Here is a 26784-nt window from a genome sequence, read left to right as displayed (position 1 = left end):
AAATATATGTTTTCACGTCCCCTCCCCTCCGCAGTCACCTTGAGTAACAAAATGCTTGGCTGTAATGAATTGCGGGTATGAAATTTGAGCTGATATTATGAATATTAATGTGGATGCAGCACAAAAGGCAGAGAGGGTAGAATGGAGTGTAGTTTAGGTAAAGGGAAGCGAGACCTTTAACTCCGGTCCTATTAGTTCTGTTGTCTTTTTAGAAACTGGCATGACTCATAATGCAGGAACTGCTTCCTTACGTGTGTGAACAGCCGAGATGTCTCTCCCTGGTGGTATTATCAGAAATACTAAATGATTATGTGTGTGGTGCTTTATCAGAGAAATCTGGACTACTCAAAAATGTCTTCCACTCCCCGCGCTCTGAGTGGCCTTAAAAACTTGTTAAACTGATGGACTCCTCAGCCGTCGCAAAGTGGCATTCACTTGTCATTTTGTGAGGTGCAGGCTTGTTAAAATGGATGATGACTGTGTGTCATGTTGAAAGAGTGAAAATAAAGGATAGTCCTCTTACCAACCCCCGGCCCACCATGCTTTCCTCTACTTTAACATTCTGTGCAGTAGTGTGCAGCAGTTGCTCTTTGCCTCCACCTGTGATGTGGCAGGAATACCACAGTGGAGACAGGCTGGAGCCGTGCGCGCCCTGAACAGGAAATAAAACTCCTGACGAACTGAATTAGGAACGGCTGACCCAGCTCGTCCAGATTCCACTTTTTTACGCCAGTGCACAGATGGGTAGATAAGTCCATGTGAAAAAATGGGGTCAGAAATAGACACCCAGACAGAGGGTCATTAAGTGCACTTTGACATGTTAATATGAAGGTCATGGTCTGACAATGGCGTATCATGTCAAGAGAAATGATAACATCTGACGTGCCACTAAGAAATCTGAAGGCAGAGCATGGCTATCAGTGGTTCAATCATGAATTTTGATACTTGATGCTTGGCTCTCCCTTGCCCTAGGAAGGTTGGTCATTACCTCCCCTTATTCTGACCATTTTGTAATCTCACATTGAGCTAAAAATGCAATATTAATAGCTTTACAGGTATGCATGATGATTAGCTTTGTATCACTGTGGGATAAACATGGGTTTGTCCCTGGAAGGACAAAGTAGAAATTTTTATTTATATGTGAATGTGAATCAGCAGAGTAAAAAAGTTACTGAGGCTGTTTTCCCTCTCAGCTGAAGGTCAATGTGTGAATGGGAAACGACAGAGTGCGAGTGCAAGCGTGTGTGTTTATGTGAGAGGGACTGACAGAGATGATTGCATAAAATATACAGTTGTGTGTGCACTGAGGAGAGATGGAAAGAGAGAGAGAGAGAGAGAGACAGACAGAGAGAGAGAGAGAGAGAGAGAGAGAGAGAAGAGATGCTGCATTAAATGAAGTGAAACTCTGCAGGCAGACAGGCTGTGCTTTAGCCCATATCTGGTTTCTTCTGTGGGCACATAGAGTTAAAGATCTGTGTTCCTGCCGCACTGTGTGTGTGTGTGTAACAGTAGAGCTCTGCTTAGGGAGTGATGGAGTCTTTATATGAGGTCCACTGTCACCCCTCTGCAACAGCTGCAGAATATTGGTTTTTACCTGGCCGAGTCTGTGAGGGAACATTATCAGATGGAGCTTGGCTCGGGCTTGCTTAACAAGCAACTATTTAAGGTGTCTGGAAGAAGTCATAATGTAATGAGTGAGGTCATATGTGCAAAAGAAGTGGGTGTACTTTAACACATCTTTGCAAGTATATAAAATGTGACTACTCTTGCTTCAGAAAATGAAATGACTTTCAGACTTATAGACTGTCAACCCGACTCTCCGCAACTGCATAAACAGGCCCCTTCAGTGAGCTGTTTTCCATGCAAAACCTCACATTAAGGGAAGTTACGTTACTTTTTGATGTGCGCAGATTAGGATTTCAGCACTTGGGGGGAGAAGTGGATATTATAATCCATGGGTGATGGGTCAGTGGAAAGCTATTTTCTGGCCTTAAATCATTTTCAGGGAGACCTTGTGCTCTTGAGAGTGATACAAAATTGATGATTGAGTGGCAGAGTGGCTCACATTTCCTTCCCAGTGGCCTCTCTGCTTCTGAAGTTTTTGGGGCATGTCATGACTAATCTTGTTAGAATTCATATTCAATCATTTCCTCAGAGAAAATACATTCATTTACACTGCTTATTTACATGTAAGCACACAATGAATAATGTTAAACTCGTTAATGTTTTGCATAAATTGCTTCTGCCTTCTTCATTATGTTTTGGGATTTGTGGTGAAACAAAAATTATTTTCATTTAAATCATCTACAAGCAATTTTGTTCCAGTATTACTCTGCCAAAAGCATGACATGGGGTGCAAGAATATTGAGTTAATTTATAATCATCAGTCCTCAAAGGGAATGTGCAGAATTGGGAGCCATCAGCACGAAATGCGTAAGTAGGTGAAATCAGAAAAGTAGCCAGAGCCAATTTCAACTCGGACTCTTGAGAGAATCGACTGCAGACTTTAATTAAGAATATTTGGCAGCTAAGCAAATGCTCTCCTTCTATGTGCATAACATGTTTCTGTAGGTTGCAGATATTAGTATGTAAGTAAGTATAGTAAATATATGAGTAATAGATTACTTTATTATTTGGTGAATTGAGTGAATTGAAATTAAATTGTTTTATTAAAGCAGTCTACATCATGTTGCTGGAGGGCTGCAAATTCCATTTTCTGCTTGGGGAACCAATAACATCATATGGGACTTCACAGGGAATTACTACTGTATGTACGTGTGTGTTATGGGTTGGCCAGTGTGTGTGTGTTTATATGTTTTTGTGTAGCTTTGTATCCTTCTGAGATTGCACAAGAGTGAAACTGGGTGTGGACTTTTTTTTTCCTTCATGGAGTGAATTATTTGTGTTGTAAAATGTGCTCAAACTGAAGCATACAGATGGATATAGGTTTGGCAAGTAAGATTATGTTTTTAAGTGTTTTTAGTGTTTAGCAGGTTGCGAGAGAGACTTGTGGTTTGTTCCACACCATTTATGCAGCTCTGTAGACATCTGCTGTTTTCATTCCCCCAGCCGCGGAGGTGAAGAGGCTATGCATGTTGCTTTGTGTTGTTTACATAAAACATCTATCAGCTCTAGCTTGTTCTCCACTCCTTGCTGTATCATATTTTAGTCTGTTTAGACAGAAACTCTGTCTCTTACATTGCAGCGCTGATTTTTTTTTTTTTTAATGGAAAAAAAGAGATGTGCAGACGTTGGTAGGACTTACAAGTGTGATTTTATGTGGCACGATGCTTTATCTGTTGCTTTATTAGCAGTGGTTGATTCATATCTGGATATTGCCCGACAAACACAATGACATGGCAGCTGCTTCTTTAGAGGAGGGCAATAATCCGCAGCAGGGCAGTTCCTGTAAAAGTGAAGGGATCCAAGGCATTTTGCCAGTCTGTTACCTTTATCTCTCCTTTCCGCTCATCTCCTCTCCCTCTCCTCTCCCTCTCCCTTTCCTCTTCTCTCCTCTTCCTCTCCCTCTCCTCTCCTCTGAGACGTGACTTTTCGCTGGTCTGTTTCCCTGGCTCTCTCTGGAAGGCAGTGACAGAGCGGCTGCTCATGAATGACCACAGCCATATTGACAGTGTCTGTGCCAGGGGCCAGACCCCATGTCCCTAGTTCAAACACATACACACACACACACACGCTTACACATGGGTTTGTCAGGCTTGCCATATTGTGGGGAGGTGCTACCCAGCTGGTCGGATTGGAACTGAACTCTTGTGGGCCATTTTCTCCCCTCTGCAGGTTTCCACCGTACTCGTTGGATCTGTTTTTTTGTTTGTTTGTTTGTTTGTTTTTTTCCACGCCCACCTCTCCCCGTCTCTCTCTCTTTCTCTGTTATATTGTGGGCGTGCAAATATTGTTTTATGATGAGATTATGTTAATGAGAAGATGGTATATGTCATAAGCAGCTCAAGATCATGCAATGATCAATACCCCTGAGGTACAAACAACAGTCTGGGAGATGGAGATGAGATGTCTTCATGGTGCCTACAATGGTAAAGCTCCTCGGGCATTCTGTTGAGCCTTTAATCCATCCTTGCCTTTGAATCTTCAGCCAGGAGCCACAGCGCAGACTTGCACGGATAGCGGAGATATGAATACTTTGCAAGTCCATGCTACATCTTTCCTCCCGCATCTTGTATCTTCCGCTCCCTTCTGTCCAACACCAGCCCTCTCCATCTTCGTCTCAGTACAGCGGTGCAGCCTGCTCCTCCTTTGTTTGCACTTCAGCAACAGCCAACTAAAATATTGATGAACCCTATCTGACCCCTCATTGCTGTGTCAGCAGCTTCTTTAGCGTTCCTTCAGAGAGGCTCATCTGCTTATCGACTGGCGCTCATGTTGGACACACTTCACATGACGCGGACATGTGCTATGTGTGGCGCCAGCTGTTTCAATACCTCTTGCGGGTTAGGACCAAGAGATGAAACCGTGATGTTGACCTTACTCCCTGCAGGGACTGACCCTTTAATCCTACTGGATGGGTAGACGGAGATCATATACTGATTTGAGCTGGTGGTGGGGGGTGTGGGGGGGGTGCCTCAGACAACATATAGTCAAACCCACCACAACACAGCCATTCTGACAACACATAGAGAGAAAGGGAATATCTTACAGCCACATGAAGGAGGCGCTGGGACCTCTGCAAGTTCAGAAAACACCAGATGCTGCATGCTTGATTGTCTCTAATGGTCCATATGTTTATCTCCCTCCTACTCTTTCTTTTGTGCTCCTCTCATTCCTTTAGTACCCAGAGGACATTTTTTTCTTTAAGCTTTCTGGCATGCCCTATAACCTTTTCCCTGAAATATAGGAGGGAGATAAGTATGTTTCAGTTGGATTGCTTATGAGGCGCCACACTAACACAGCTCACCCACAGGGCTTTAGGCTTTTAAAGCAAAGAAAGATCCGACCTCCATATATTCTTGTTCCTCCACAGCCTTAAATAGTTTTTATGTTGTGCCAGCGGCATCCACAGGTTATGGAAACTCGAGCTCTGAGTGGCATCGCTTCCATTGCGGTTGCCATTTTTTCCATATGACTTGGACTCACAGTGATAACTGCATCCTCTTCATCCCATCTCTCTTTCACTTCCTGCAGCACATAAAAGACCCATAACCTGCTTCCCTTTTCTCTCTTGGCCCATGGGGCCGATTGCCTAACTGTAACTCACAGCATACACAGCGTAGAACATATATACCTCCAAAGAAAACTTCTCTTCATGTTTCTTTTAATTTGTTGTTTTGCTTCTTTTTGTTTAATGTGTTATTACAACCTCTTTCCTTGTTCAGTGGTAGTGCCAATTCTTTGAATTTGTTTACATTTTCCACTTATTGCATACAGTATTTTTAACAGTGTATGGCTTTGGTAATCATGTGTGTGATCTTTCCTGACTTCAAAGCAAAGGCTCCCTAGCAGATTGAATGTGTTATTCCTAAAGGCAGAAGGCAAAAACTGCTGAAGGTGATTGACACAGTTGATTGCGCTTCTCAGTAGATTGTATTATCTAACAGCTTCGTGTATGTACCAGGAGGGCTAACAGATGTGGTGGAAATCAATATCATGATGTTAATAATATAGCAGATCCTACGGATCTGTATCAGGGCCGATCTGTTGCAGCTCCTCTTCTTTATGACACCAGGGCTTACAGCGTTGCTTTAGCTGGCTGTAGGCTACATCATATCAGCTGTCACTAATTTGTGTTAATTCTGTGAGTAACTTTATGACAGACAAACAACAGCCGAGTTTAATTTTGTCCTGTTTGCTCGCTGCGTCCTGTGTCAGTACTTGTCAAAGATAGTTTGCAAGGGAAGAGCCTCCACTTTAGTTCCAACAAATCCGTCAGAGTGAGACGTCTTCTTTCTAGCCGATCCCGTCACTTTGCTGTCAGCGGTGGCATTTTCACAACTGAACTTTCATTTATATCACATCAATAATTTAGGCTTATAAAGTTTATATTTTTGAACCATGACCTTCAATATTTGAATCAGGAAGCTCATAAAAATATGGTGTGTGAGGTTAGGTAGTCTACAGCTGTGTTATTTCAATGTGTCAGACACATGAGCTACTTAATCAACATCTAAGACTGGGACATCCTGAGTTTATAATAAATAAATAATCAAACTGCTCAAACTGTGCAAACACATTAGTCTTTTTATCCGTATGATTGTTCTATAGAATTTGGAATAATTGTTACCATCCTACAATATTTGAAAAATCTGAACCATATCATCTCAAATCTAGCAGTGAAGAAATTCAGCATACTTTTCAAAGACCCCCCCCACCCCCCCGGTAAAGTTTAATTAACTCTGAGCCAGTAAATCAATAACCAAGCACTGAATTCAGTGACTTGCTCCACACATTCCCACTGCACTGGATATGCTTCATATTGCTGATGTTCCATCTTTTTCACACAGTCATGGTCGTTTTAAATATTACATAAAGCTGAGGACAGTGGTGAACTTTGCTATTCTACTCCTTTGATCAACATTATCAGAACACTGTGTCACCCTTGATTTATCTGCATAAGCTATTCTGAGATTCATATATCGTACTGCTACAGACATCACAGGCATTTGACCCCTCTGCAAGGGCCTGTATTGAACTGGACTTTACTGCACTGTGATACTATGTTGCATTTCAATGGCAAGAGACACTTTCTGATCTAAATGCTAATGTAGTATCCTGTAGTTGGAGTATACTTACTTTACTTGTAAAACCCTCCCTGTCTCTCGTGTCCTACCTCATTCCCCCACAGCTCTGATGGACGTGGCTGCAGGAATTAAGTTTAGATTGGGGCTTGGCTGCAGGACTGGTTACTGGGGCTTTGGGGCTTTATGTGTATTTAATTTTACATGGCTGTGTGCGCGCGCATGTGTGTGGGAACCCTGCATGCACCTCTGTCTATCTGTAGACAGAGACTGCTTTTTCTCTCAAATCCTGACAAGATCCACAAACATCAGTGTGTGGTTCTCAGCAGTTGGTTCCTTTCTCATAGCGTGAATGTCAGGGGGTTTTCCCACTTGCAAGGATGAGTAAACAAATACAAACCTGTTTAGCAAGTTTGCGTAAGCACATGAAATATGCGAGGTTGAACAGTGTCTAGCTTTGTAAATGGTCAGTCAACACTGGGTTGATACGCCCAAATGCGGTCAGTGTTTAGAGCATTTGACTTTGAGGATCAGTGCTTGATCCTTTCCAGCTTTATTGCCATTATCTGGAGCCCTCACATACTATCACAGTTGGATCTTCAGGGGAGCCTGTGTCATAAATTCCTAATTAACACCCTTTCCAGACACCTTTATTGACTTTTTGGTTGCAAATCACCCAAGAACGACCGAGGAATGGCTGCACTGTCTGGCCAGCCTCCTCTCAGAGGGTAATATTCAGAGCATCATAAAAGGGCAAGACAGAACCATAAATATCAAACCAGATTGACATCTGATTTTAATTTGATTTTGGAGACGAGACAGACATCAGAATTAATAGGTTGTTAGCACACCCCCACATCCTGGCATATTGTCTGAGCAGAAGTCGTCCTTGTCTACTTGTTTGTTTATTTTGTCCTTTTACTGTTAAACTTCCTCAAAGTGTATGATCGACATTGGCCGTGTCATGTTGTCCACGGTGTGTGTGTGTGTGTTTGCATCCACAGCAACAGACTTGGCCAAACGTTCAGAGGATCTAAGGGCCACTGGCAGTGACATATTGTGTGGGAGGAAACCCTTTGTAGTTTTAATCCTCTCCTTATGCTCAGGCCTTGATCATACATTCACACCAGGATCATGTGCTGTCGCATGTCGTATGCTATATGTCTGCAGGTCTGGTTTCAGACTGACACGGTCAAAGGTATGCAGCACTAATTCCATGTGTAATATGAGCAAAGACAAATTAGCCAGTAATTATCTTGTTGCCATTCTTTTTGTCTTTGTTACATGTGTAAAAAGCAGCAGTCCTCCTTTTTAAATGATTGATTCACTGTATCTCAGAGGCTATCAGTTACACCTTCATATTCTGTTATTTTTTGAGAACATCACATTTTCTTAAAGTTTCCTTGATTGACGTTTTATCGGATCCGCTGTTTTTGGAATGCTGTCATGTGTGAAGTGACCTTGTGACTGTGGCTGTGATTGTCATGATTCAATTCCAGTCAGTAAATTAGAGACATTCAGTGGCAGGATATCAAAGACGTAAAAATGAAATAAAATAAAATAATAACATTTTCCCCATGAAAGACATGATTCTGTTTATTCATTTGGCCAAAAATAGTGGGCCTCCATTTTAATTCCTCCCTTGAGGATTCTTGGAAGGTTTTGGAGCTTGGAAGGTGACTGAATGAAAACAACTTTTATGTATCAAATTAAACCGAAAACTTGATTGAATCATTCGTGTACTAAAAGAAACCTTCTTGAGGTCACGAACACTTAATCAGCGACTGAAATATCAAAGATTTGAACCAAATTTCATCAGCAGACAAGCAAATATTTTTGAGAGGTCTGTATCATACAGGCCAAAACACGTTACATCACCTGCACCATCAAACTTTCAGCAGAACACTCCCTCATTTCATATGTCCATGTGTAATTATCTCATCGGTTTCTGTCTACCATGCTCTTTTACCCAGTGACATTTTGGGGGAAAATGAGTTTCATAGATGAGCGAGGCTGCATTTAATGATTTCACAATAGATAAATCTATCAATTATGTTTTGATTAATAGACTAATTAGTCATGCAATCTTTAAAATGTCAAAAAATAATGACAAAAGATTATTACAGGTAACCAGAGCTAGAACAACCAATAGAAAACATATTCATTTTAAATGGTATAAAATCAGAGAACAGCAAGGATCAAGGGCTAAAATCTACCAAAACAAACTTCTGATGTAAAAAGCAAAAACTAAAGCCTTCAAAAAGACATTCACACACACAAACATGCACACACAGACAGTCTTACCAGACACAGTCATATATTGTATTATGGTATCAAAAAACATTCTCACAAGCAAACTCAGCTGTCATTTTTTTCCCAGGCCTTGCAGATGAAGTGCACCAAGAACACACTTTATCAAAAGGATATTTCAGCTCATAATACAAAGTGCAGTATAACATGAGTGGGTTTCATTTTTTTCTTTAGCGTTCCCCATTCATATTCTGTCCCTCTGTCTTCTTCTGTTGTACATACAGTAGTGGCTGAACCATCCTCTGGCTGTAGCTGATGGGGTGCAGCTTGTTTTTTGATTTATTATGCAGTTACAGTGTTTTCTTCAGAGAAATGAGCTGTTAGTATGCTGGCTATCATGTTGTAATGGATATCTCTGATAACTGGACTTAAGTATCGGAGTATTTTAACTGTAGCCACTAGTTTAACAGTGGTAAACTGGCACAAATGACCCAATGTTCTGCCTGCTCAATGTATCGGGTGCAGTATTTTTGATATGGATTGTTCATTAAAGGGGATGCCACCAATTTTACACATAACGATTTGTGTGTTTGGGGCACTATTCATATTCTGAAAATATTTGTCCTCTTTGATTCTGCGGGGAGCTACTGTCTGAAAAAAAGTCCCCTGATGATGTAATAGTGATGCCATAAGGGGTTTCCTGTATTTGAGGTTGGACACTATAAATTTATAACAGAAATCCTTCATGAAAGAAAGATGTGGGTGTTTACGAAGGCAGGGAGGGTGTGACAGTTGCATTATGGCAAATATAAGATTCATAATAATTCTGAAGCTCATCCCACACTTGGAACTAAAAATGAGTATGTGTGGTATCTCGGTTACTGCTTCTTCAATTCTGACCATTGTTCTTTTTAATCTGTCTCTCAACTTTATGAAAGTATGTTTGTGGTAGGACCTCTGCACGTACATAGAGCAAGCTTAGGACATAAACCGCTATAAAAGGGTATATGCAACTAATTCAGTCAGTCCACATAAAATCGCACCTATATGCATCAATTTGAGAAAATTACAATAAATCATGTTATTGAGTGGCTCTAACATAAAGTATGTTTGATAGGTGATGATAAAGAAGATAAAGTTGGATAAAGACATGATGTATGAATACAAATTAAACTGACTAATTAAAAATAGATTTAGGTCCCCGTAAAGCTGCTAAACCCTGCCAGATGTACAGAGATGTTATAGCGAATATTATACAAGGCATGAAATGATAAAGTAGATTAACAAAGTGCTCCGGAAAATACAAAGCTTTTTTTTTCTGTTACAATATTTTTTATATGTGTTTTATAAATGTATTTTTATCAAGTGCAGTCAATTTAGCTTTTCTAAGAAACTCTTTTTTTATATCCCTGATGTATAATTTAACCCAAACAACACAGACTATTAAGACTACAGGTAAAATTACATTTTTCATCTAGCCCTGATGAATTATAAAACACATCTCCTCCAGCCATCATAACAAAGAAACAAGGTCATGTATAAGGCATTTAAGGTTTAGTTATTATTTGTAGACACAATAAAATGGAATTTGTTAGATTTACTGATAAAATATTGCAGTACCAATTTGAAGATACAGGAGTATTTCCTTATTTTTAAGATGATATTGGAGTTATTCACCTCAAGTTTAAATCTTATGTTTCTAATGGAAGGATTCCCGTGGGCTGGTCTTAAACTATTTCATTAGAGAGCAACAGACTGATAGTAATTTTCACTTTACCCCTCCTGTTTTCAGGTTAGAAGATCTTGTTCTAGATACTATACTGCATACCAGCTAACATTTCTCTTACCACTTATTTTAGCCTCTTCTTTAACCAATCATGTGTCATTATTTTTGCATAGTGCCCTGAATAACGTTCATGGTCAAGTGTTTGCTTCCCATTGTCTTTTGCAAAGTGTTATCTGACTGACTCTAGGAGAGTCCAAGTTTACTCCCTCTGAACTCTCATCTCTGTCTTTGCAACATACACATGTTAAAGAAGCTGCCACATTTACTCAACATCAGAGAGAATGTTTGAATACAATGTCATTTCACTCAACCCCTCATATCACAGCCCCGGCTCTCTGCTCTGGTCTGGCTCTGCAGCTGCTCTGCATATTTTTCATCTTCTCTCCAAGCCTCAATTCCTCTGTGTCACCCTACAGACACCCGCTTCTCCCGAGTCTCACTTTGCCTCTCTTTCTCTCTTTCTTTACCCCCTCAAACTATAATGCAGCAGCATAGAGCCCCATGTCTCTGGATGGATGTCGATGGATGGATCTGTGTGTGGTTCAGGGGGGAATGGGCTCAAATGTGTCCTTCAGGCTAGTTGCAGAATCTTTAAGATACACACTAAGAGCCCTACTGAGCTCTGATAAATGTGTGTAACTCTTAGAGAGAGCAGCACTGACACAGATTGTATTGAATTTGGAGTTAAGGGCCTGAAAGCTCACTAGATGGAAAGCACCTGAGTTCTGACTTTCTTTTTTTGCTTTTTACCTATGTATACATGACTGATAGGGAAACCTAGCTCTGTCAATGACTCTGATGAATTTGCAGTAATCTTTCAGTTAATGAAAGCTTTTTGAAGCCACCTAGAAACCTTGTGAAATACATTGTCAAGCCTGCAAGACTGTACTAACTATGGAAGGTCTTGAGAGATTCATTTTAGCATTCATATTTCTTCCTCATAATCAAAACCTTTTACTATTGGTAACACTTAGAAAATATATTTATAACATGATAACCTGTCCTTAAAGTGACTTTTTTTCCAGTCATAATTGGTTCACTTAAAAGATAACTCCAGTATTTTTGAACCCGGGCCTTATTTTTCCTTAGTTTTGGTTGTAAATGATTGACGGGGACAAAAATCTTTAGCATCACTGCCGTATTGAGCAAGAGGTCTACCCGGCCACAGCTAACAGCTTCTGCAACGTATCCCATTCTGTTGTTGTCTGACAACATTACAGACAGGATTCCTACAGAGATAGACTTTTTTTATTGGGTAGTCATATCATTCGTTTTTAACCAGAAACATCACTATATATATCAACCGGACTCCATTGACAAAAACAATGATATTACCTCGCAGAACATGGGAGTTGCTGGAATTTCACTGCCTTGATCTTTTTATTTGTATGTGTTACTGTGTGGAACTTGATCGTCATCTGAATGCTTCTTCCACCACTGAAAGTTACACAATAACTAAAACAAATAGTCTGGCGCATAATCCCCAATAAAAAACCACACTTTGTTTCACAAGTTTTACACAATATGTGTTTGTTAATTAGTGAGCTGTAGAGCTGTTGGTAGGTGGATTTTGCTACCTTCTGTCAGACTTGCTGTTTCCTCCTGCTTCCAGTTTTAATGCTAAGCTAAGCTAACCTACTGCTGGCTGTAGCCTCGCATTTACCATGGAGACATGAGAGTGGTAAATGAATACTGTTGAACCTATGTGTAAATGTGATTTCATATGCAAGGATTTGTAATTTTTTGTAATGTTTTTTTAACCATCATACTTACAAATTATGGTGCAGTTTTAACCAGCCAAGAGCTGAAACCTGATTTCAACCAGTTTTTACTCCACAATGGTGAAACACAAGAGGGTTGGATTAGGTTGTCTATGTCAATTAGGTTTTACTGGATTTGCCTTTAAGACCATTCAGTTGAATCTCTCTCCCCATCTGTCTGGAGGCAGAGCCATCACCGGCTCTCAACTGACAGAAGACCATTACTGCTGCACAACAATGTGCAGTCTAGCGGTAGACTTGTTTTAGGGAGACAGTACTGGAGAAAAAGTTGATTCTGAGAGTCAATAAGGGCAATTACACTGCTATTTTAATAGTTGCGGTCTAATGAGGATAAAATTAAGCTCTGGCACACTTACACAGCTAGATACAACTTGGACGTGGCAGTAGCTATCCTGTTTTATTTATTTTAGTTGCCACCCTCACAGTCACTATCTTGAGCATCCTGTACCATTAAGCCTTTGTTCTCTGATGTTAAAGATGTGTAGCTATTTGTGGAGCTAGATAAATTTAAAATCAAAGCTCTATAATATCTTGTCAGCATGGTGTGTGAATCAGCGGGGCTATTCAGCGTTTGACCCTGGCTCTGCATCGGAGAGTGTTCAGCATCTTAAAGCCACTATCCCCTTTCCATGCTTCAGATGGTGCCATAATTCCAGAGCCTGGATGCTGCCAAGTTAATTGGGTCCCCTTACATGGATGTGGGCAGTGCAGTGACGAACAACGTAGGGCAACAAGGTGACTGAACTGCAGCTCTGTACTGTCACCACCACCCACTTTAGATGCAGCAATCACTCTAATGATCATTGCCTGATGTTTCAGGTTTTCACAGATACACATATACATAGATATGTAATGTACTATATCACTTGATGTCACAGTTAACACAGTTCATTTATGGCAACATTAATTATTGAAATTACAAACTGAAGCTACACTGGAATGTGCAAAATCAGAAGTGTCTGTATCATCACCTGCAGTCAGGCTGACAGTCAAAGCACTTCGCATACATAAGCCATGCCAGCAATTTCATACAATCCCACACACCCCAACCCTGGTACTCCACTCACAACCCATTACTTATCTACAATTACCTTGACACTTCTTTTTTTGGGGGGGTTTGTTTGTTTCTTTTATTTTGTTGAACTCATCTCCGGCCTTTCAATTCCCTTGACAGCAGGGATGAAATTGCTGAACATGTATAGTCAAAGCAAACACAGTGATGGGCTTATTAAAGACACAGGGAATGGAGAGGAGGAGCTCAGGTCTGGCTGCAGCTGCTGCATTGGCTGTCTGCTCAGCAGTGGGGAGGGGCTGGGGGAGGGAGAGGGAGGGAGAGAGAGAGAAAGAGAGAGAGGGAGAGAGAGCTGGGGGAGGAGGGCAGTGCTCTTGTTGGGAGATAGGGAATGCCCGTTAGTTGCGTCTGCCGATAATAGCACATCATCCAGAGCACTGCTGTTGGGAGAGCAGAGCACAGGCAGTGCAGAGGACTGAGCCACTGAGCGCAGAATGGTACACTAGAGAAGACAGGCACACTCAGAGAGAGACGGAGAGAGACAGAGCGCATCAGAACACGTTGAGAAGAGGAGGACGGAGAAGGAGCAGAGCAGTGGAGAGAGGAGAGGAGAGTGAGGAGGGGAGAAAAGTTACCAGGTCAGCAATAGAACGTGGAAGTGGAGCAGCTGAGACTCACTGGGGTCACTCCCACTGGAGCAGCCCGGCACAGCATTAAGCAGCATTGAAGGAGAGTGATATTACAGGAGGGGATAGAGGGAGCGCTGGAACTTCTTCCTGGAAAGACAGTCCTGTCATAAGGCGAGGGTAATGCTCCTCACAGGACCCTTCTGCACAGTTACTTCAGGACTATCAAAGCAAGACAGCAGCAGCAAACAGAAGACACTTAAGCCTGGCAGAGGTGCCTGAGCAGTGCAGTTCTTCTCATTACTATACTGGAGACTTTCTGATTCAACTGTGCGCTTTGAGGTGGATGTGGTTGTGTTTCTGTGAGGCTTTTATCTTTCTTTTTCTGCTTCAGAGTGTGAAGCATTGGAGATTTGGAGGGCGAGTTGTTCTGTCCTGTCATCTCTGAGACTATGGTAGACTGTGCGTCAGGGAGCTCTTCATCAGCAGCTGCAGCCCTAGAGCATGGAGAAGTCCAGCAGTGAGGAGTCAGCCATTCACCGTAGCCCTTCAGTAGATAGCAGAGACTCTGATTTTGCTCAAGCCTCCACGTCTGGCCGCCCGTTTGGCGGCCGCGGGTTCACTGCCGGCGCTTTCTACGGCTCCACGGGGCCGCGCAAAAACGCACAGCAGGGGCAGGCTGGAGCAGCGGCTGACGCCAGCACAGGAGACAAGTCCAACAACAAGAACAGCTCACCCAAAGGCAGCAAATACGTAGTCTTTTACCTGGATCTATCCTTTGTGTTCCTTTTAGAATTCAAGAAGTGCAACATGGCAAGAGGGTGCCTCTGCTGCTTGAAGTACATGATGTTCATCTTCAATCTCATCTTCTGGGTAAGTGGCTCATTATTTTGTTAATGTTTTGCTCATCGTATATGTTCACACTGATATAGTTAATGCTATGATAGCCAATGTAAAGGCTCAGTGCTTGATAAGTTATTTAAAATGTTAATCAGGAAACATTATGGCAAAGTGATGGTTGTCAGTGCAATCATGCGTTTCTAATTATTACATCAGGGTGTTTATGCCTGTTCCTCTCTTTGCACGTTGCTATTCCTGGATGTCATGACAGAGTCAGTGGCATTGCACCAGGTCTCCTTTTGTATGTGACTGGTGGGGTTGGGTTGGGGTGGTAGGGTGTTGGGGGCAGGTTGGATTGTGGTGGTAAGGAGGACATGGGTTCATTAGGGTCACTCATTCAGATGGTTATATGATTTACAGTGAACATGAAGTTGAAATGCTGTCTTTGGTATGCAAGTGAAACAGAATATGTCTCTACAGTGCAGTTACATTGATGGGGAACACAATATGCACAGAGGGGATATGAGCTGAGGTGGTCAGCATGAGTTTCAAGTGATTCTGGAGGAGATGATCTGATTTGTGTGCTTCATTTTATTGCTTACTCTTTTAATGAAATGTGTATGCTCTTGGGTAAGACTATGATCGATAATATAGAAAACAGTAATGATGATAAAGCCCAGAATCACTGTAATTGTAGTTATTATCTGTATTAACTGTAATTACAGTAATAGTTACAGTAATAATAAAAAAGAATCCTTATGTAATTGTGCTCTGCCCAGTCTACTCTCAAATAGATTTCACCTAGAGAAACCTGGCCAGCGTGTGGCAGGCTCTGATTTGCACCCATGCATGGGCATTTGTTGTAAAAGTGGGTATCCCTTGGATGTTTACAGAATGGATTATAGGGCTTAAGGGTTATGGGGCCAAGTCTTTTGTGTGGATGCAGCGAAGCGTGAAGCGTAAAAACATCCCAACACTGGGGACTCTACCAACCGCGGCCCACCATGTCACTGGGTTGTGAGCCCTGCTAACTGGGGCACGTTGGAGGCAACAAAGTGGGCATTAGCCGGAGCCCAGCTGTGAACAGGGCCAGCATTTACAACACGCACACGTACACATGCGCCACACAAAGCCTGAGATCTATCTCATCGTCTGCCTCTGTAATATATGAGAACGGACAGCCCTGCTAGTGGCCATCCTCAGGCCAGGAGCAGGGAAGATCTTTGCTGCTTCAGGGCAATATCTCCATATATCATCCTCAAATCATTACTCAGTCCACAGTGGCAGAGGCAAGAGTGATTGGCAAAGACACAGAGATGGCTCAGAGGCTCTCCCATGTGCCTCTCCTTGATGTAAATGTTTATTTAAGGGAATGAAAGGGTCAGAAAATCTTAGCTGATGTTAGATTCATTAAGGTAGACATTGACTTACCTTGACATGAGCACCCCTTTTGAACTCAGTCAGTATATGTAGAAAGCAATTAAGTGCTCAGGCCTTGACATCATCACTGTTTGAGTAAGGAATGGAAATTTCAAGCAGTGTCCCATATCGACTGGCGACCAAATAAATGATCGATCAGTAGTGAAGCTTCATTTAAACATATGAAATCCTCTTTTTTTTTTTATCGTATGAAAGGTCATGGTCTTATTAGACTCTGCATTAACAGAGTGACACCATCAGTTACCTGTATGTCAGTTCCTCATTTTATAGATTAGATGTTGCCTCAGTGCAGTGCTATAGGTCAACCTTTAGCGGAGGTCAGGAGGTCATTATTATCCACTATCTACTTGAGCAGCAGTCACAGGGGATTTGTGCGAAGGTGTTTACTTCCTAGGTTCTTTCCAAGGCTCAGTTTGTGTTTAACCCTTTTCGGTGGCGAAAACCCTGCCACTAATAACCAGGCTGCTGCACACCGCTAATAAGGAGTCAGAAAAGAGGCTTTGGATTTCAAGGCTGGTGACCTCCGATTCATGTGGAGTCTAGCTTGTTGGCCTCAGTGGATGTGCAATACAGCCATCCTAAGTGTGTGCAGAAGCTCTCCTCTTAGTGTGAGTTTTGAGGACTCTGTTTCTCATCACATGTTTGTGTGTGTGCATGTGTGTGCGTGTGTGTGCATGGGGGCAGAGGGATCTTAAGTGGCTGTGGACTTTCCCCCAGCGCAGCACATTCCCTGCTGTGCAATAATTGAATTTTTACTCTGGTAATGTTCACTTAATGAACACCCACTATGAATATTCCCCTCTATTCCCGCAGACTAATACTCTTGTTTTCTTCCCAGCAATCGACCATTTTAATAGCAGTTTAATCAGAGTCCCCTGGAAAAAGAGTTGGGTGACGTGTGGGTTTTGATGCAGCATGTAACAGATGGGTCCATCAGAATGTGAGGACTCTGAGATAGAGGTAGGTAGGGTGAGAGGCATGTTGTATCTTGACACCCCTGGGACCGCACTGCTCTACCTCTGACACTTCAGGAATCACAAGGTTACCGCAGCTGGTAGGCGAGGTTTGCCTCTGAAGCTCTGACATCTCATCTCAAGACTGAATGGGTGGGGGGTATGGTGCGCTGCAGTAAACCGACACCAGGTACAGCAGGGGTCTCTTCTTTCTGTCTGCGTGTGCACACATGAGCGCAGTTTGCCGTACATACACACACGTAACAGCCATCCTTGGAAGCACACTCGCCACCCACACACCATCCACTGCACGGGTCTTACAGTGGTAACTTGAAGCACAAGGTAAACAGCGGCAGGCACTCCAGGCATCTCCATACATGCGCTCATCCTCAGCCCCCCCCCCCAGCAGTTGTTCATGACCATCTGGTTCCTCTTTCTTATAAGGGATTAGGAGAATCTGAGCTCTAGGGGGACTTTCGGGCAGATTAGGGCAGTATTGGGTGGTGCGGTTAAGGATTGAGAGCACGGCTCCTTCAGATGGCCCTATGCTAAAGCCAACAATCATCAAAGCTAATGGCCTTTGTGCTGTGACAATGTGTTACAAAGTGTCTCGTTGAGTAAGGAGGGGGATCTGTTGTGCTCACACACAAACACACACACTGACTGACTGTTTGACCAGCCTGATAGGGTGATTGATGTTAAGTCCTATTGGTGTCAGCCTTGTGAGCATATCAGTGTTGGTGTTCTTGCTGGGAGCAAGGATTTCAGCCTCTTACTCTGCAGTGTGTCCTCTACTCGCAGCCTCCTCTGTTAATCTCCTCCATTCAAGATTCAATTTATTGTCCACTGCTGTACTTATTTATCTTGCCCAGTTGATACTGAACACCTTTGAGAAGTAAAACAATTTGAAAAAAAACACAACACAAGGCTTTACTCTGCCAAAATCGCAAGCAACCTCACACACAAGCTCATTTTCTTTTCTGGAGATATAGGTTGTACAGTAGCTAAACGGACCCCTTCCCAACTGTGCCATTATCGTACCATATCAAACGCTACAGCCTCATTTGATATTCATATTTAAAAGAAAAGTGTCAGCTCAGCAGTCTTGTCCTACAAGTACAAGAGGGGTTGTAGTATCAAAGCTGCTCCTTTGTTAGAGGAGAGAAAACCAAATGTATTTAGCATTCATGAATTCCTGTGCTTACTTAAGGGATTGCTGCCGGATTTGTAAACCATTTGGTCCAAGGCTACAGAAGATTAGTTTTCCCATCGATTTAATCACTGAATTTGACATTTAAGGTTTCAAATGTGCCCACGCTCTGATGCTAGAAAGACAGAAAGAGTTATTGACAGACTCAGGTTGTTTGTAAGATGTGTGTGTGTAAGAGTGTACGTGAAACTCTTGTGTCTGGTTGAATGGAATTTCATAAAGCACTTCACACACGCTGTCCCTTTCCCCTCTGGGATTTCGATCTAAGGTGCTGAAGCAATTTGCCTGTTTCTTATTCCCCGTATTGGCACATGAAAAGTTCAGTCATGTTTTATGGCTCAAGAGAACGTGTGTTGTAGTAAACTTTCTTTTTTTTCTTCTTTTTCTCCCTCTTCTTCCTTCCTCACAAGAGGCACAGCTGATCTCCATCAGTCACTGCCAGGTGAAACAAGAATTGCGGCACAGGGAAATAGATGGGGGTGGAGCGTGCGCCTGCGAGATGATGAAACAAGCTGTATATGCTGTGCTGTCACATGCATTTAATTCCATCAATTCACCATGAAAGGCTGGCTCTTGAATTGGCTTTGGGTTTGAGATGGCAGAATGCAGCATCAACCTCAGCCAGTCTGTCCACACAAATTTTACGCCTCCGGCTATGATAGGATAGGCATTCAGTGGATTTTATCAATAGTGATGTACCTCAGCTACTCAATACAACCAGTCTCAGATTACATGTCTTTAGAGTCATCCATATCTACATCAAGTGTTTATACTGGCTAATATGCTCAAATTTAATCAAATGTACAGTGCCCAGAGTGTTTTGCCTGAGAACTGGGTCTTTTAATTTTCCTGTAACATTTACATGGAGAACATCACTATATTTATATGCATTTTAATTACTTGAAGTCCTGTAATTAGCATTCCCTATAGAACGCAGGGCCTTGATTCGGATTGAGTGACCTGCTTGGTAAATATCTCCATATGCCTGCCTTTGTCCAGCAAATCGTCTGGGGAGATCACTCTAATTTACACGTCTCTCTCCGGCTGCTTCGATTTCCCGGCCGTGTTGTGCGGTGCCGCTGAGCTCATTAGCTCATGTTGCAGATCAACTGGGATACGGAGCTGCCTGTGTTTCACTCTAGGGGGTCGAGGTAATAGAGCGGCAGAATTGGAGGTGCGCTTTTGGCTCGGACACAGTAGGTAGGTGGTGCTTTTGCTGTGGAATCGCTCTTTGAATAGGATGGGCTTTGAACTTCATGAGTGGTTGTTGTTGCTTGGTTTTGCGAAAAGGTGATTATGACACACACGAGGAGCAGAAAACTGCAATGTTTTACTTCACTGAGTTAATAACTTTCTAAAGCAGAGATTAAATAACCTCCCTCACAAAATATGCATACAAGTCTTAAGTTATTAGCAGTCATAGAAACCCCATTAGAGAATTCAGATCTAAAGTTTGCTACTCTGCATAAAGCAACAGGGTGCAGGTGCTGTTTTAACCCAGTTGCTACAGTGTCAGCTGTGTGGCACTGACTTGTACAGACAGATGGACATTGTGGGAACAAATGAATAAACAATAGCTGCTAGGTACAGGAATTACAGTACATAGAATACATCAGTCTTTGCTATGTGCCATTCATCCTCTGTTCCCAAGTGATTGGTATTATTATTATACACACAGGGATGAATGCATCTACTCTATCTGTCATACCTGAAAGTCTCCTCAGTGCCATATGAGAAAACACATATTAACAGTGGCGGAATTTGTCATCATGTTAGTTGATAAATCTCATCCAAAAGGACCATACAGTGCATCAGTCCTAAGATTCACCATCTTCACTTTGCCCCTGCATGTGAGACACAGAGATCTTGCTTTTCTAAATATAGGCCAGAGGAGTTCAGAGTAGAGAGGATGGGGGAACGAGGGGAAAAGATGAGTGTCATTAGTTCTGCATACATAAGCAGAATCTTTGGTAATGACTATGTGCCAAATGGTGCACCTCAGGCGATAGAAAAGGCAGCATCAGTGCTGTGTGGTCAATAATGTGTTTGTACTGTTGAACTGAAAAGGGGTAAATATCCGCATAGATTATGTATTTGGGGTTATTGAACACAAAGTCAGGCCCCTTCTTTCCAGTAGTATTTGAAAACAGATCAAGCACGGCATCCTTTCAGAAGCTACTGGAGAAAAATATCCACAAAAACAAGCTTTTCTGTGCAGCTTCACAGCTGAAGATGATTTCACATTTCATAATTGAATTCAGTTTGGTGCAAAGTGATTGGTATTATCAAGCAAACTGTGGTACAGAAATGCACTAGTCTGTCTAAATCCATGTTACAAAATGAGTGCAATTATTGTAGCATTTTCACTGCCTTTGAACGTTTCACATATCGTCATGTAGTGACAACGCCTGTGGACTTGTAGGGATTCAGTATAGCTGCAAGCTGTTCCAGTGTCACACTGTGACAAATATCTCTGAATGTGCATTACCTTCATACTGCTTTGTTAGCCTTTTGCGAATGTGCAGAAACAATCTCCACCTTGTTTCAATTTGTGGTCCTCAAAATGATTTATTTAATTTTGGTGTAGCAAAACATGTTAGAGCTTTCACTTGAGCTACGCTGCTGATGAATAATGTTTTCAGTGCTGCTTTGTGTCCTTGTGCTGCAGGAGTTGCTGTAAACTACTGTAGTATCTGTCCTCAGCATCTAGTATCACCCCAGGAAGACCAATCAATGCTAATCTTCACCTAAGCAGTGAATTAATGTAGAATGTTAGCTTGCTAGTTCAACTACTCAGCATTTTTTTCTGACACCTAAAGGCAAATTACAGTGAAATCAATGTTTCCCAGTGAGTCTCCTCCTCCAGCTCTGCTGAGGAGACTTAGAGAATATCATTTTCTGGGTCTTTTGAGAGCTAACAAATTTTATTTTAATTTACCCTGCTCATGTTTAATTAACAGTATATGGGATATATATATATATATATATATATATATATATATATATATGACCTGACTGTGAGTGCATAAGCTTCCTGGTGAAAAAGCCATGTGTAAAGGCTGTTTGCTTATCAAGCTGCTGTTCAGTCCATCAGAGGACAGTCTCGAATGTTATAGGTCCAGCTTCCTAAGTTCTCCAGAGGTTATCAGCTGCAGGCTGAGGATGCATCAATGACTGACTCTAAGACCTATTTCCCCTGGGCTGCTACCTCAATTGATTCAATTGGGCTTGATTCTTTTCCCACCACGAGCCCACTCAAACAACCTACATATCATCCTGGAGAGCTTGTTTCCACTCATCTATCTCCACTTCCACTCTCTAAACAACACTTACAGACCCAGGACACACTGGGAAACCATGCCACAGTACACTGAAAATGTGGGTAGCAGATTGACTTAGAATCTGTGTATTTTAAATGTGTCGTCTTGAATTTGGGTCAGGGACTCAGACTTTCAGTGCCTGAATGATAATAAGCCCAGGACACATCTCTCCAGCAGGGCTAGCATCCAGTGAGGCATGCACTCGTCCACATTGTTAGCCGTGACAAATGAGGGACAGATTTATGCCTTAAACGTTAGAGCATATATTGATTTATTTAGCTGAACTGCCACAGATTACTGCTGCGCTATAACTCAGCCATTAAAATGCAACATATTGTAGCTTTCTAGATGGAAACACATGAGTACACACTCAAGACTAGATGAGCATCTGCAAGTGCCTAACATGTTTTTATTGGTAATAGGGCAATTTAATGTGGTATATGCAATATAATGCGCAATTCAGCATCAGCCGATGTATTAGACTGTTTGTTGTGATTTGAAATGGAGACCTATCTTGTTGTTCTCACAGTGAAACCCAGATCTTCATCAGAGCAGGTTGTTGCAGTGCTCTCGTTATGTCTGATCCAATTTGAGCTCGACTCTTATTTGATGTGCATGAGGTGTGCTCACAACCAGCTCTGATAGTCTCCCTGAAGAGGGAAATGCAGTAACTAGTCAAGATCCTTCACTGTTACAGTGGCAAGATAACTGACTGGCTGACAGGCTGTGTAAAGCTAATAGGGATTATTGCCATTCTTCCTGCATGCAGATTCATCCTCTCCTTTATCGCAGCTGAGTTTTAAAACTGTCCCCTTGACTTTGCCTGAGTCTTATCACACAGCGAAAGCAAATGGTTCTGCTTGTTTATTTTACACCAATTTGCAATTACCAGTCGTATTCCCAGACATGAAAGAGCATTTGCTTTGTGTATCTGTTCTGTTTCAGAAGATATCAGGGTTTTATGTGTCCTGAAATCGGAAATCTGAAGCTGTCTGGTTGCCTGCAGCATGCAAAGTCTTATATAAAAAGGAAGCATAGAAACCAGCCTTGTTCCATCACTTTGGTATTCTATCTGGGGCGCAGAGGGATGTCTCACATCTTACTTTTTAGAGAGGACTTGACAGTTTTATCACAGTAGAAATGCAAGAGCCATATGGAAAAGTTGTCAGTAATTGCAGATATTCACCTGAAATGATGTATGATCGGGTTAGGGGTGCTCACGTTTCATGTTAGGAATTCCCTCTGTCAGAAAATATGAGTCAGAAACTACCCATATTCATTCATCCTGACCTCATCCACTTCAATTAATGAGATATTTTTAAAACTAATTCATGCATTAACCGCTGCTGTCTCTGTGTGCCATTTTAAAACCAGCTTATAACTTCAGTTTTATTTTGATGCATTTAATATCTTTTCTTTAACTCAAAGCCAAAGGATTTTTCCATACAATGTTTATGTACACATTTGCTGTTGTAGGGAATTCTTAATTAAAGATCAAACAAGTGAGACATTGGTGTAGAGACCCCCCGCATGCACCATGTGTCATTTGCAGTCCCCGTCAGTAGTCATTATTTCTGCACAGATGTCTCCATTTCTCTTATTAAGCCACCCAGGCTTTAGTAATGGGTGACTTGGGATGGCAGCGGAATACGAAAGAGTGAGTCCGAGTGGAGCTTGGCGTGGGCAGACCAAGGTTAGAGAAAGGAGTCTGATTTGAGAAGTCAATTATGTGGTCATTGTCCACCTTCAACAAATGATCCATATTGAGCCAGAGTAATTACTAACATAGACCTTTTGTCGGTGTATGTACTTATCAGTGCAGTGTAGTGAGACAATCAATCCCCATCACTGTGTTTTATCCAGTAATAATATCAGCAGAGGACACAGTAGCGTGTTTGGGGTCAGCCCATTAATGCCCCTTCCATTTCATACAAATATCAGCTATTTCAGGGTTGGCTTGTCGTCATCTTTAGATCTCCAACATGACAGCTTTGTGAGTACACTCGCACCGGTTGCGCGGTTGCTCGTGAGCACACTTCACAAGTGAACTGGGGCAGATGGGTTTGTCCAGATTTTTCTCCCCAGTCCCCTTCTGAGAGGACAGAAGGGCAGACCCAAAATGCTATGCTTTTCCTGGGTGGGAAGAAGTGAAGCATGAAGGCAGAAAGGGAGGGGAGAGGGACCTCTTCCCAAGAGCAAGAGAGGTGAACACATTGATGTTTGATGACAGCCCCACACCCCGAGAGGTGAGTCACCCTCTCACATTTTGCTCTCTCTCTCTCACTCTCATTGGCATCCACATCAGTCAACTTGAAAGTTACTTGGTTTATTTTAGGAGGAAAAAATGAAGAAATCAATTCTGCTTAACCGGTGGAAACACTTAACCTAAATATTTATGCGACAAACAAGAGAATAGTGTGTATTAACTCCGTGTTTTCCTGACTTTGTTTTTCAAGCAGGTGACACGTCTGGTTTGATTAATTGCCACTTATTAGGCCATAATTTGCTGCATATCATTAATTATGTGTTTTTTCATCAAGTAAAAGCTCACACTTGATGGAAGAGCAGCTCCACAGTAAATCTTTTATGATAAAGGAGCTTTGTGGCACTGACCTCTATGGGTCAGTTGCACCCCCTGACAACATGCAAAAAATCGGTCAGGTGTAGTCAGGTGTGGTGTGTTGCATTCGTGGTTACAGCTACATCTGTACTTCATACTTATATCTATGGACCTAAAATTGAGTACCTGTACCTGCACCTTTCCAACTGAACCCACCTGGTACAACCAAATTTGAGTGAAACCCATCTCAAGACCATGGCTACTTTTTAAAAAACTTTTTCAAAAATATTTTGTCTTCTTCAAAGACAAAGTTATATGCTTGTTTTGGAAGGGCTTTACTCAAAGATAAAGAGTCGGAGTTGTGAAGGAAGGTTGGAGATTTTTATCTGTTGTAGCAAGGTCATAAAGTTCCCACAGTGGCAATGGCCTTCCCCCAAATCATGGGAGATTTACTTTTGTTAGTTTTTGCTTTATTTAATCCATTACTTACCACTAGCTTGCCAGGCTAATGCTATGCATTGACTATGCTCTGTCTCTTCCTGCTTCCCAGTGGATATCATTTGCTAGACATAAACTCTATTTCTTACTTATTACAGTGGACAGAGAATACTGTTACTGCTAACTGCCAGCACAAACAGAATTTTCAGCCTGTACATAGTTACTCTTTATCAACAAATATCAGTAATCAGCATTAGTGAAATACCCTGTAGTCATACTACACAGATGCAGTGATACTTGATAAAAAGGAAGAGAGATGGAGATGGAGAGATAAGTAAGCACTGGATGAACAGATGAAAAGTGAACGCAGGTGTACCTAGCGAGCAGCAGTCAGACAGTAGAATTAAAGTGACTAGATAAGTAAGTTGCTTTTTCCTTTCGACAGCAATGAGCTCCCCAGCCTGATTAGCTGTGCTAAGCACATGCAGCAGGGTTTTGGTTCATTTTCTGCATTATTCATCTATACAGCATGGGCTTTAAAATTCTGCAATGCTGTGCTGGGCTTTATGAAAGTAATTAGCCAATCATAATGGAATTAACAGATCTCTTTCATTTATTCATTCATGTGTACATATAAAATACATGTACATGCACAGCCAGACTATGTTGATAAATCCTCTGCAGTATACACACTTTAGCCATATCATAATTCATGGCTGTGCAGGAGGTAGAAAACCTGCATTTTCTGTGACCACTAAATTCAAACCACAGTGATTTCACATCTCATGCCTGGGACATGAGTCAAATTGAGTTGCAAATATTACGACTCAATTTTCTCGATTACGCTGATGACGATATATCTATCAGAAAAAGACAGTGGCAGCCCTCATCTCACACGTGAAGGCTGACATGTCTGTCTGCTGCCGTCTGTTAATATTGTTGAGAGCTTTGGTAATTGGCACATAAAAGCACATCTCTGTTTACTTCAGTTGGGAACCATTCCTCTATCTTCAAAAGCCCCCCCCTACAGTTCATTTTTCATTGATGTGCTTACCTTGCAAAAGTGATGTGAGGGGAAAAAAATATTGTCCTGAAGCATGTTCTCGCTCTGTCTTTAATTCTTTTATAGTCTGTTGGCGAGATGGAGGGATCTCTCTGTAGCTTTGACATTTTTTATTCAAAATTGTCAAGCAGGGTTCGTGAGTCTTTTCTAATGGCTCATCATAAATACCCGTGACAGGTGAAAACAGCAGTGTTAATTATAACACTGAGGACAAATTTGCCAAAATTTAATGCAGATGACTCACACGAGGGCTGTGGCCGTCATAAATGGTGAAAAACCTTCCTCAAAAGCAATCACATTTCACGCTGGCCTACATCAGAATGGCTTTATTAGCCTGGTTTAGCTGCTGATCCAATATCGCCTTAGAACGTACTCCGGCTGAGGAATCTGGCTGTTTTTCATATTAACTGTGGTGGGCGGTCAGCTTTATCGCCCATAGAATTCCTCTGTGATCAGCAGTTTCCATTTTCATCTGTGAGACAAGAATAACTTCATTCAAAGACACATTTATTTGCAGGGGATGTGCTCTGGTGAGAGAGAAAAAACAAAACATCAATATGCTTCGAAACGGTTTCACTCTGCATCAGTGCTGGTTACAGGGAGATGGAGAGTGCAGCTGCAGCGGTCCAGATCCTCATTATATCCATCTCAGTCCATCTCAGATGCTGGCTGTTGTGCCCACTGAGATTCACAGTGCTAGTGCTGGTTAAGAGCATGAGTACGGAGGCATTGCAGGGAGAGTATAACATGCAGAGCTGCCTGCAGTTCGCTGTCAACATTTTTGTGTTCCTGAATTATGCA

General features: G+C 42.0%; 1 protein-coding gene across 7 annotated transcripts in view; it reads left to right on the top strand.

Moving 5' to 3' along the window:
• The window catches only part of tspan9a (tetraspanin 9a), a 155427-nt gene that overhangs the window by 73405 nt on the left and 55238 nt on the right, over window positions 1–26784 (top strand). For 3 of the 7 annotated variants that reach the window (XM_018664421.2, XM_051073526.1, XM_018664420.2), the window contains 2 exons: window positions 13160–13256; window positions 14953–15032. In XM_018664421.2, coding sequence (XP_018519937.1) covers window positions 13214–13256; window positions 14953–15032 — 123 coding nt within the window. In that variant the 5' untranslated portion in view covers window positions 13160–13213. Of the gene's footprint in view, window positions 1–13159; window positions 13257–13854; window positions 15033–26784 lie in introns of those variants that run through there. The other 4 variants (XM_051073527.1, XM_018664425.2, XM_018664423.2 and 1 more) reach the window with 2 other exon arrangements.

Source organism: Lates calcarifer, linkage group LG10, assembly GCF_001640805.2.
Source record: "Lates calcarifer isolate ASB-BC8 linkage group LG10, TLL_Latcal_v3, whole genome shotgun sequence".
In the NCBI taxonomy this organism is placed as follows: Eukaryota; Metazoa; Chordata; class Actinopteri; family Centropomidae; genus Lates; species Lates calcarifer.
The sequence above is the reverse complement of the archived record's forward strand: the minus strand, read 5'-3'. Positions and strand labels throughout refer to the sequence as shown.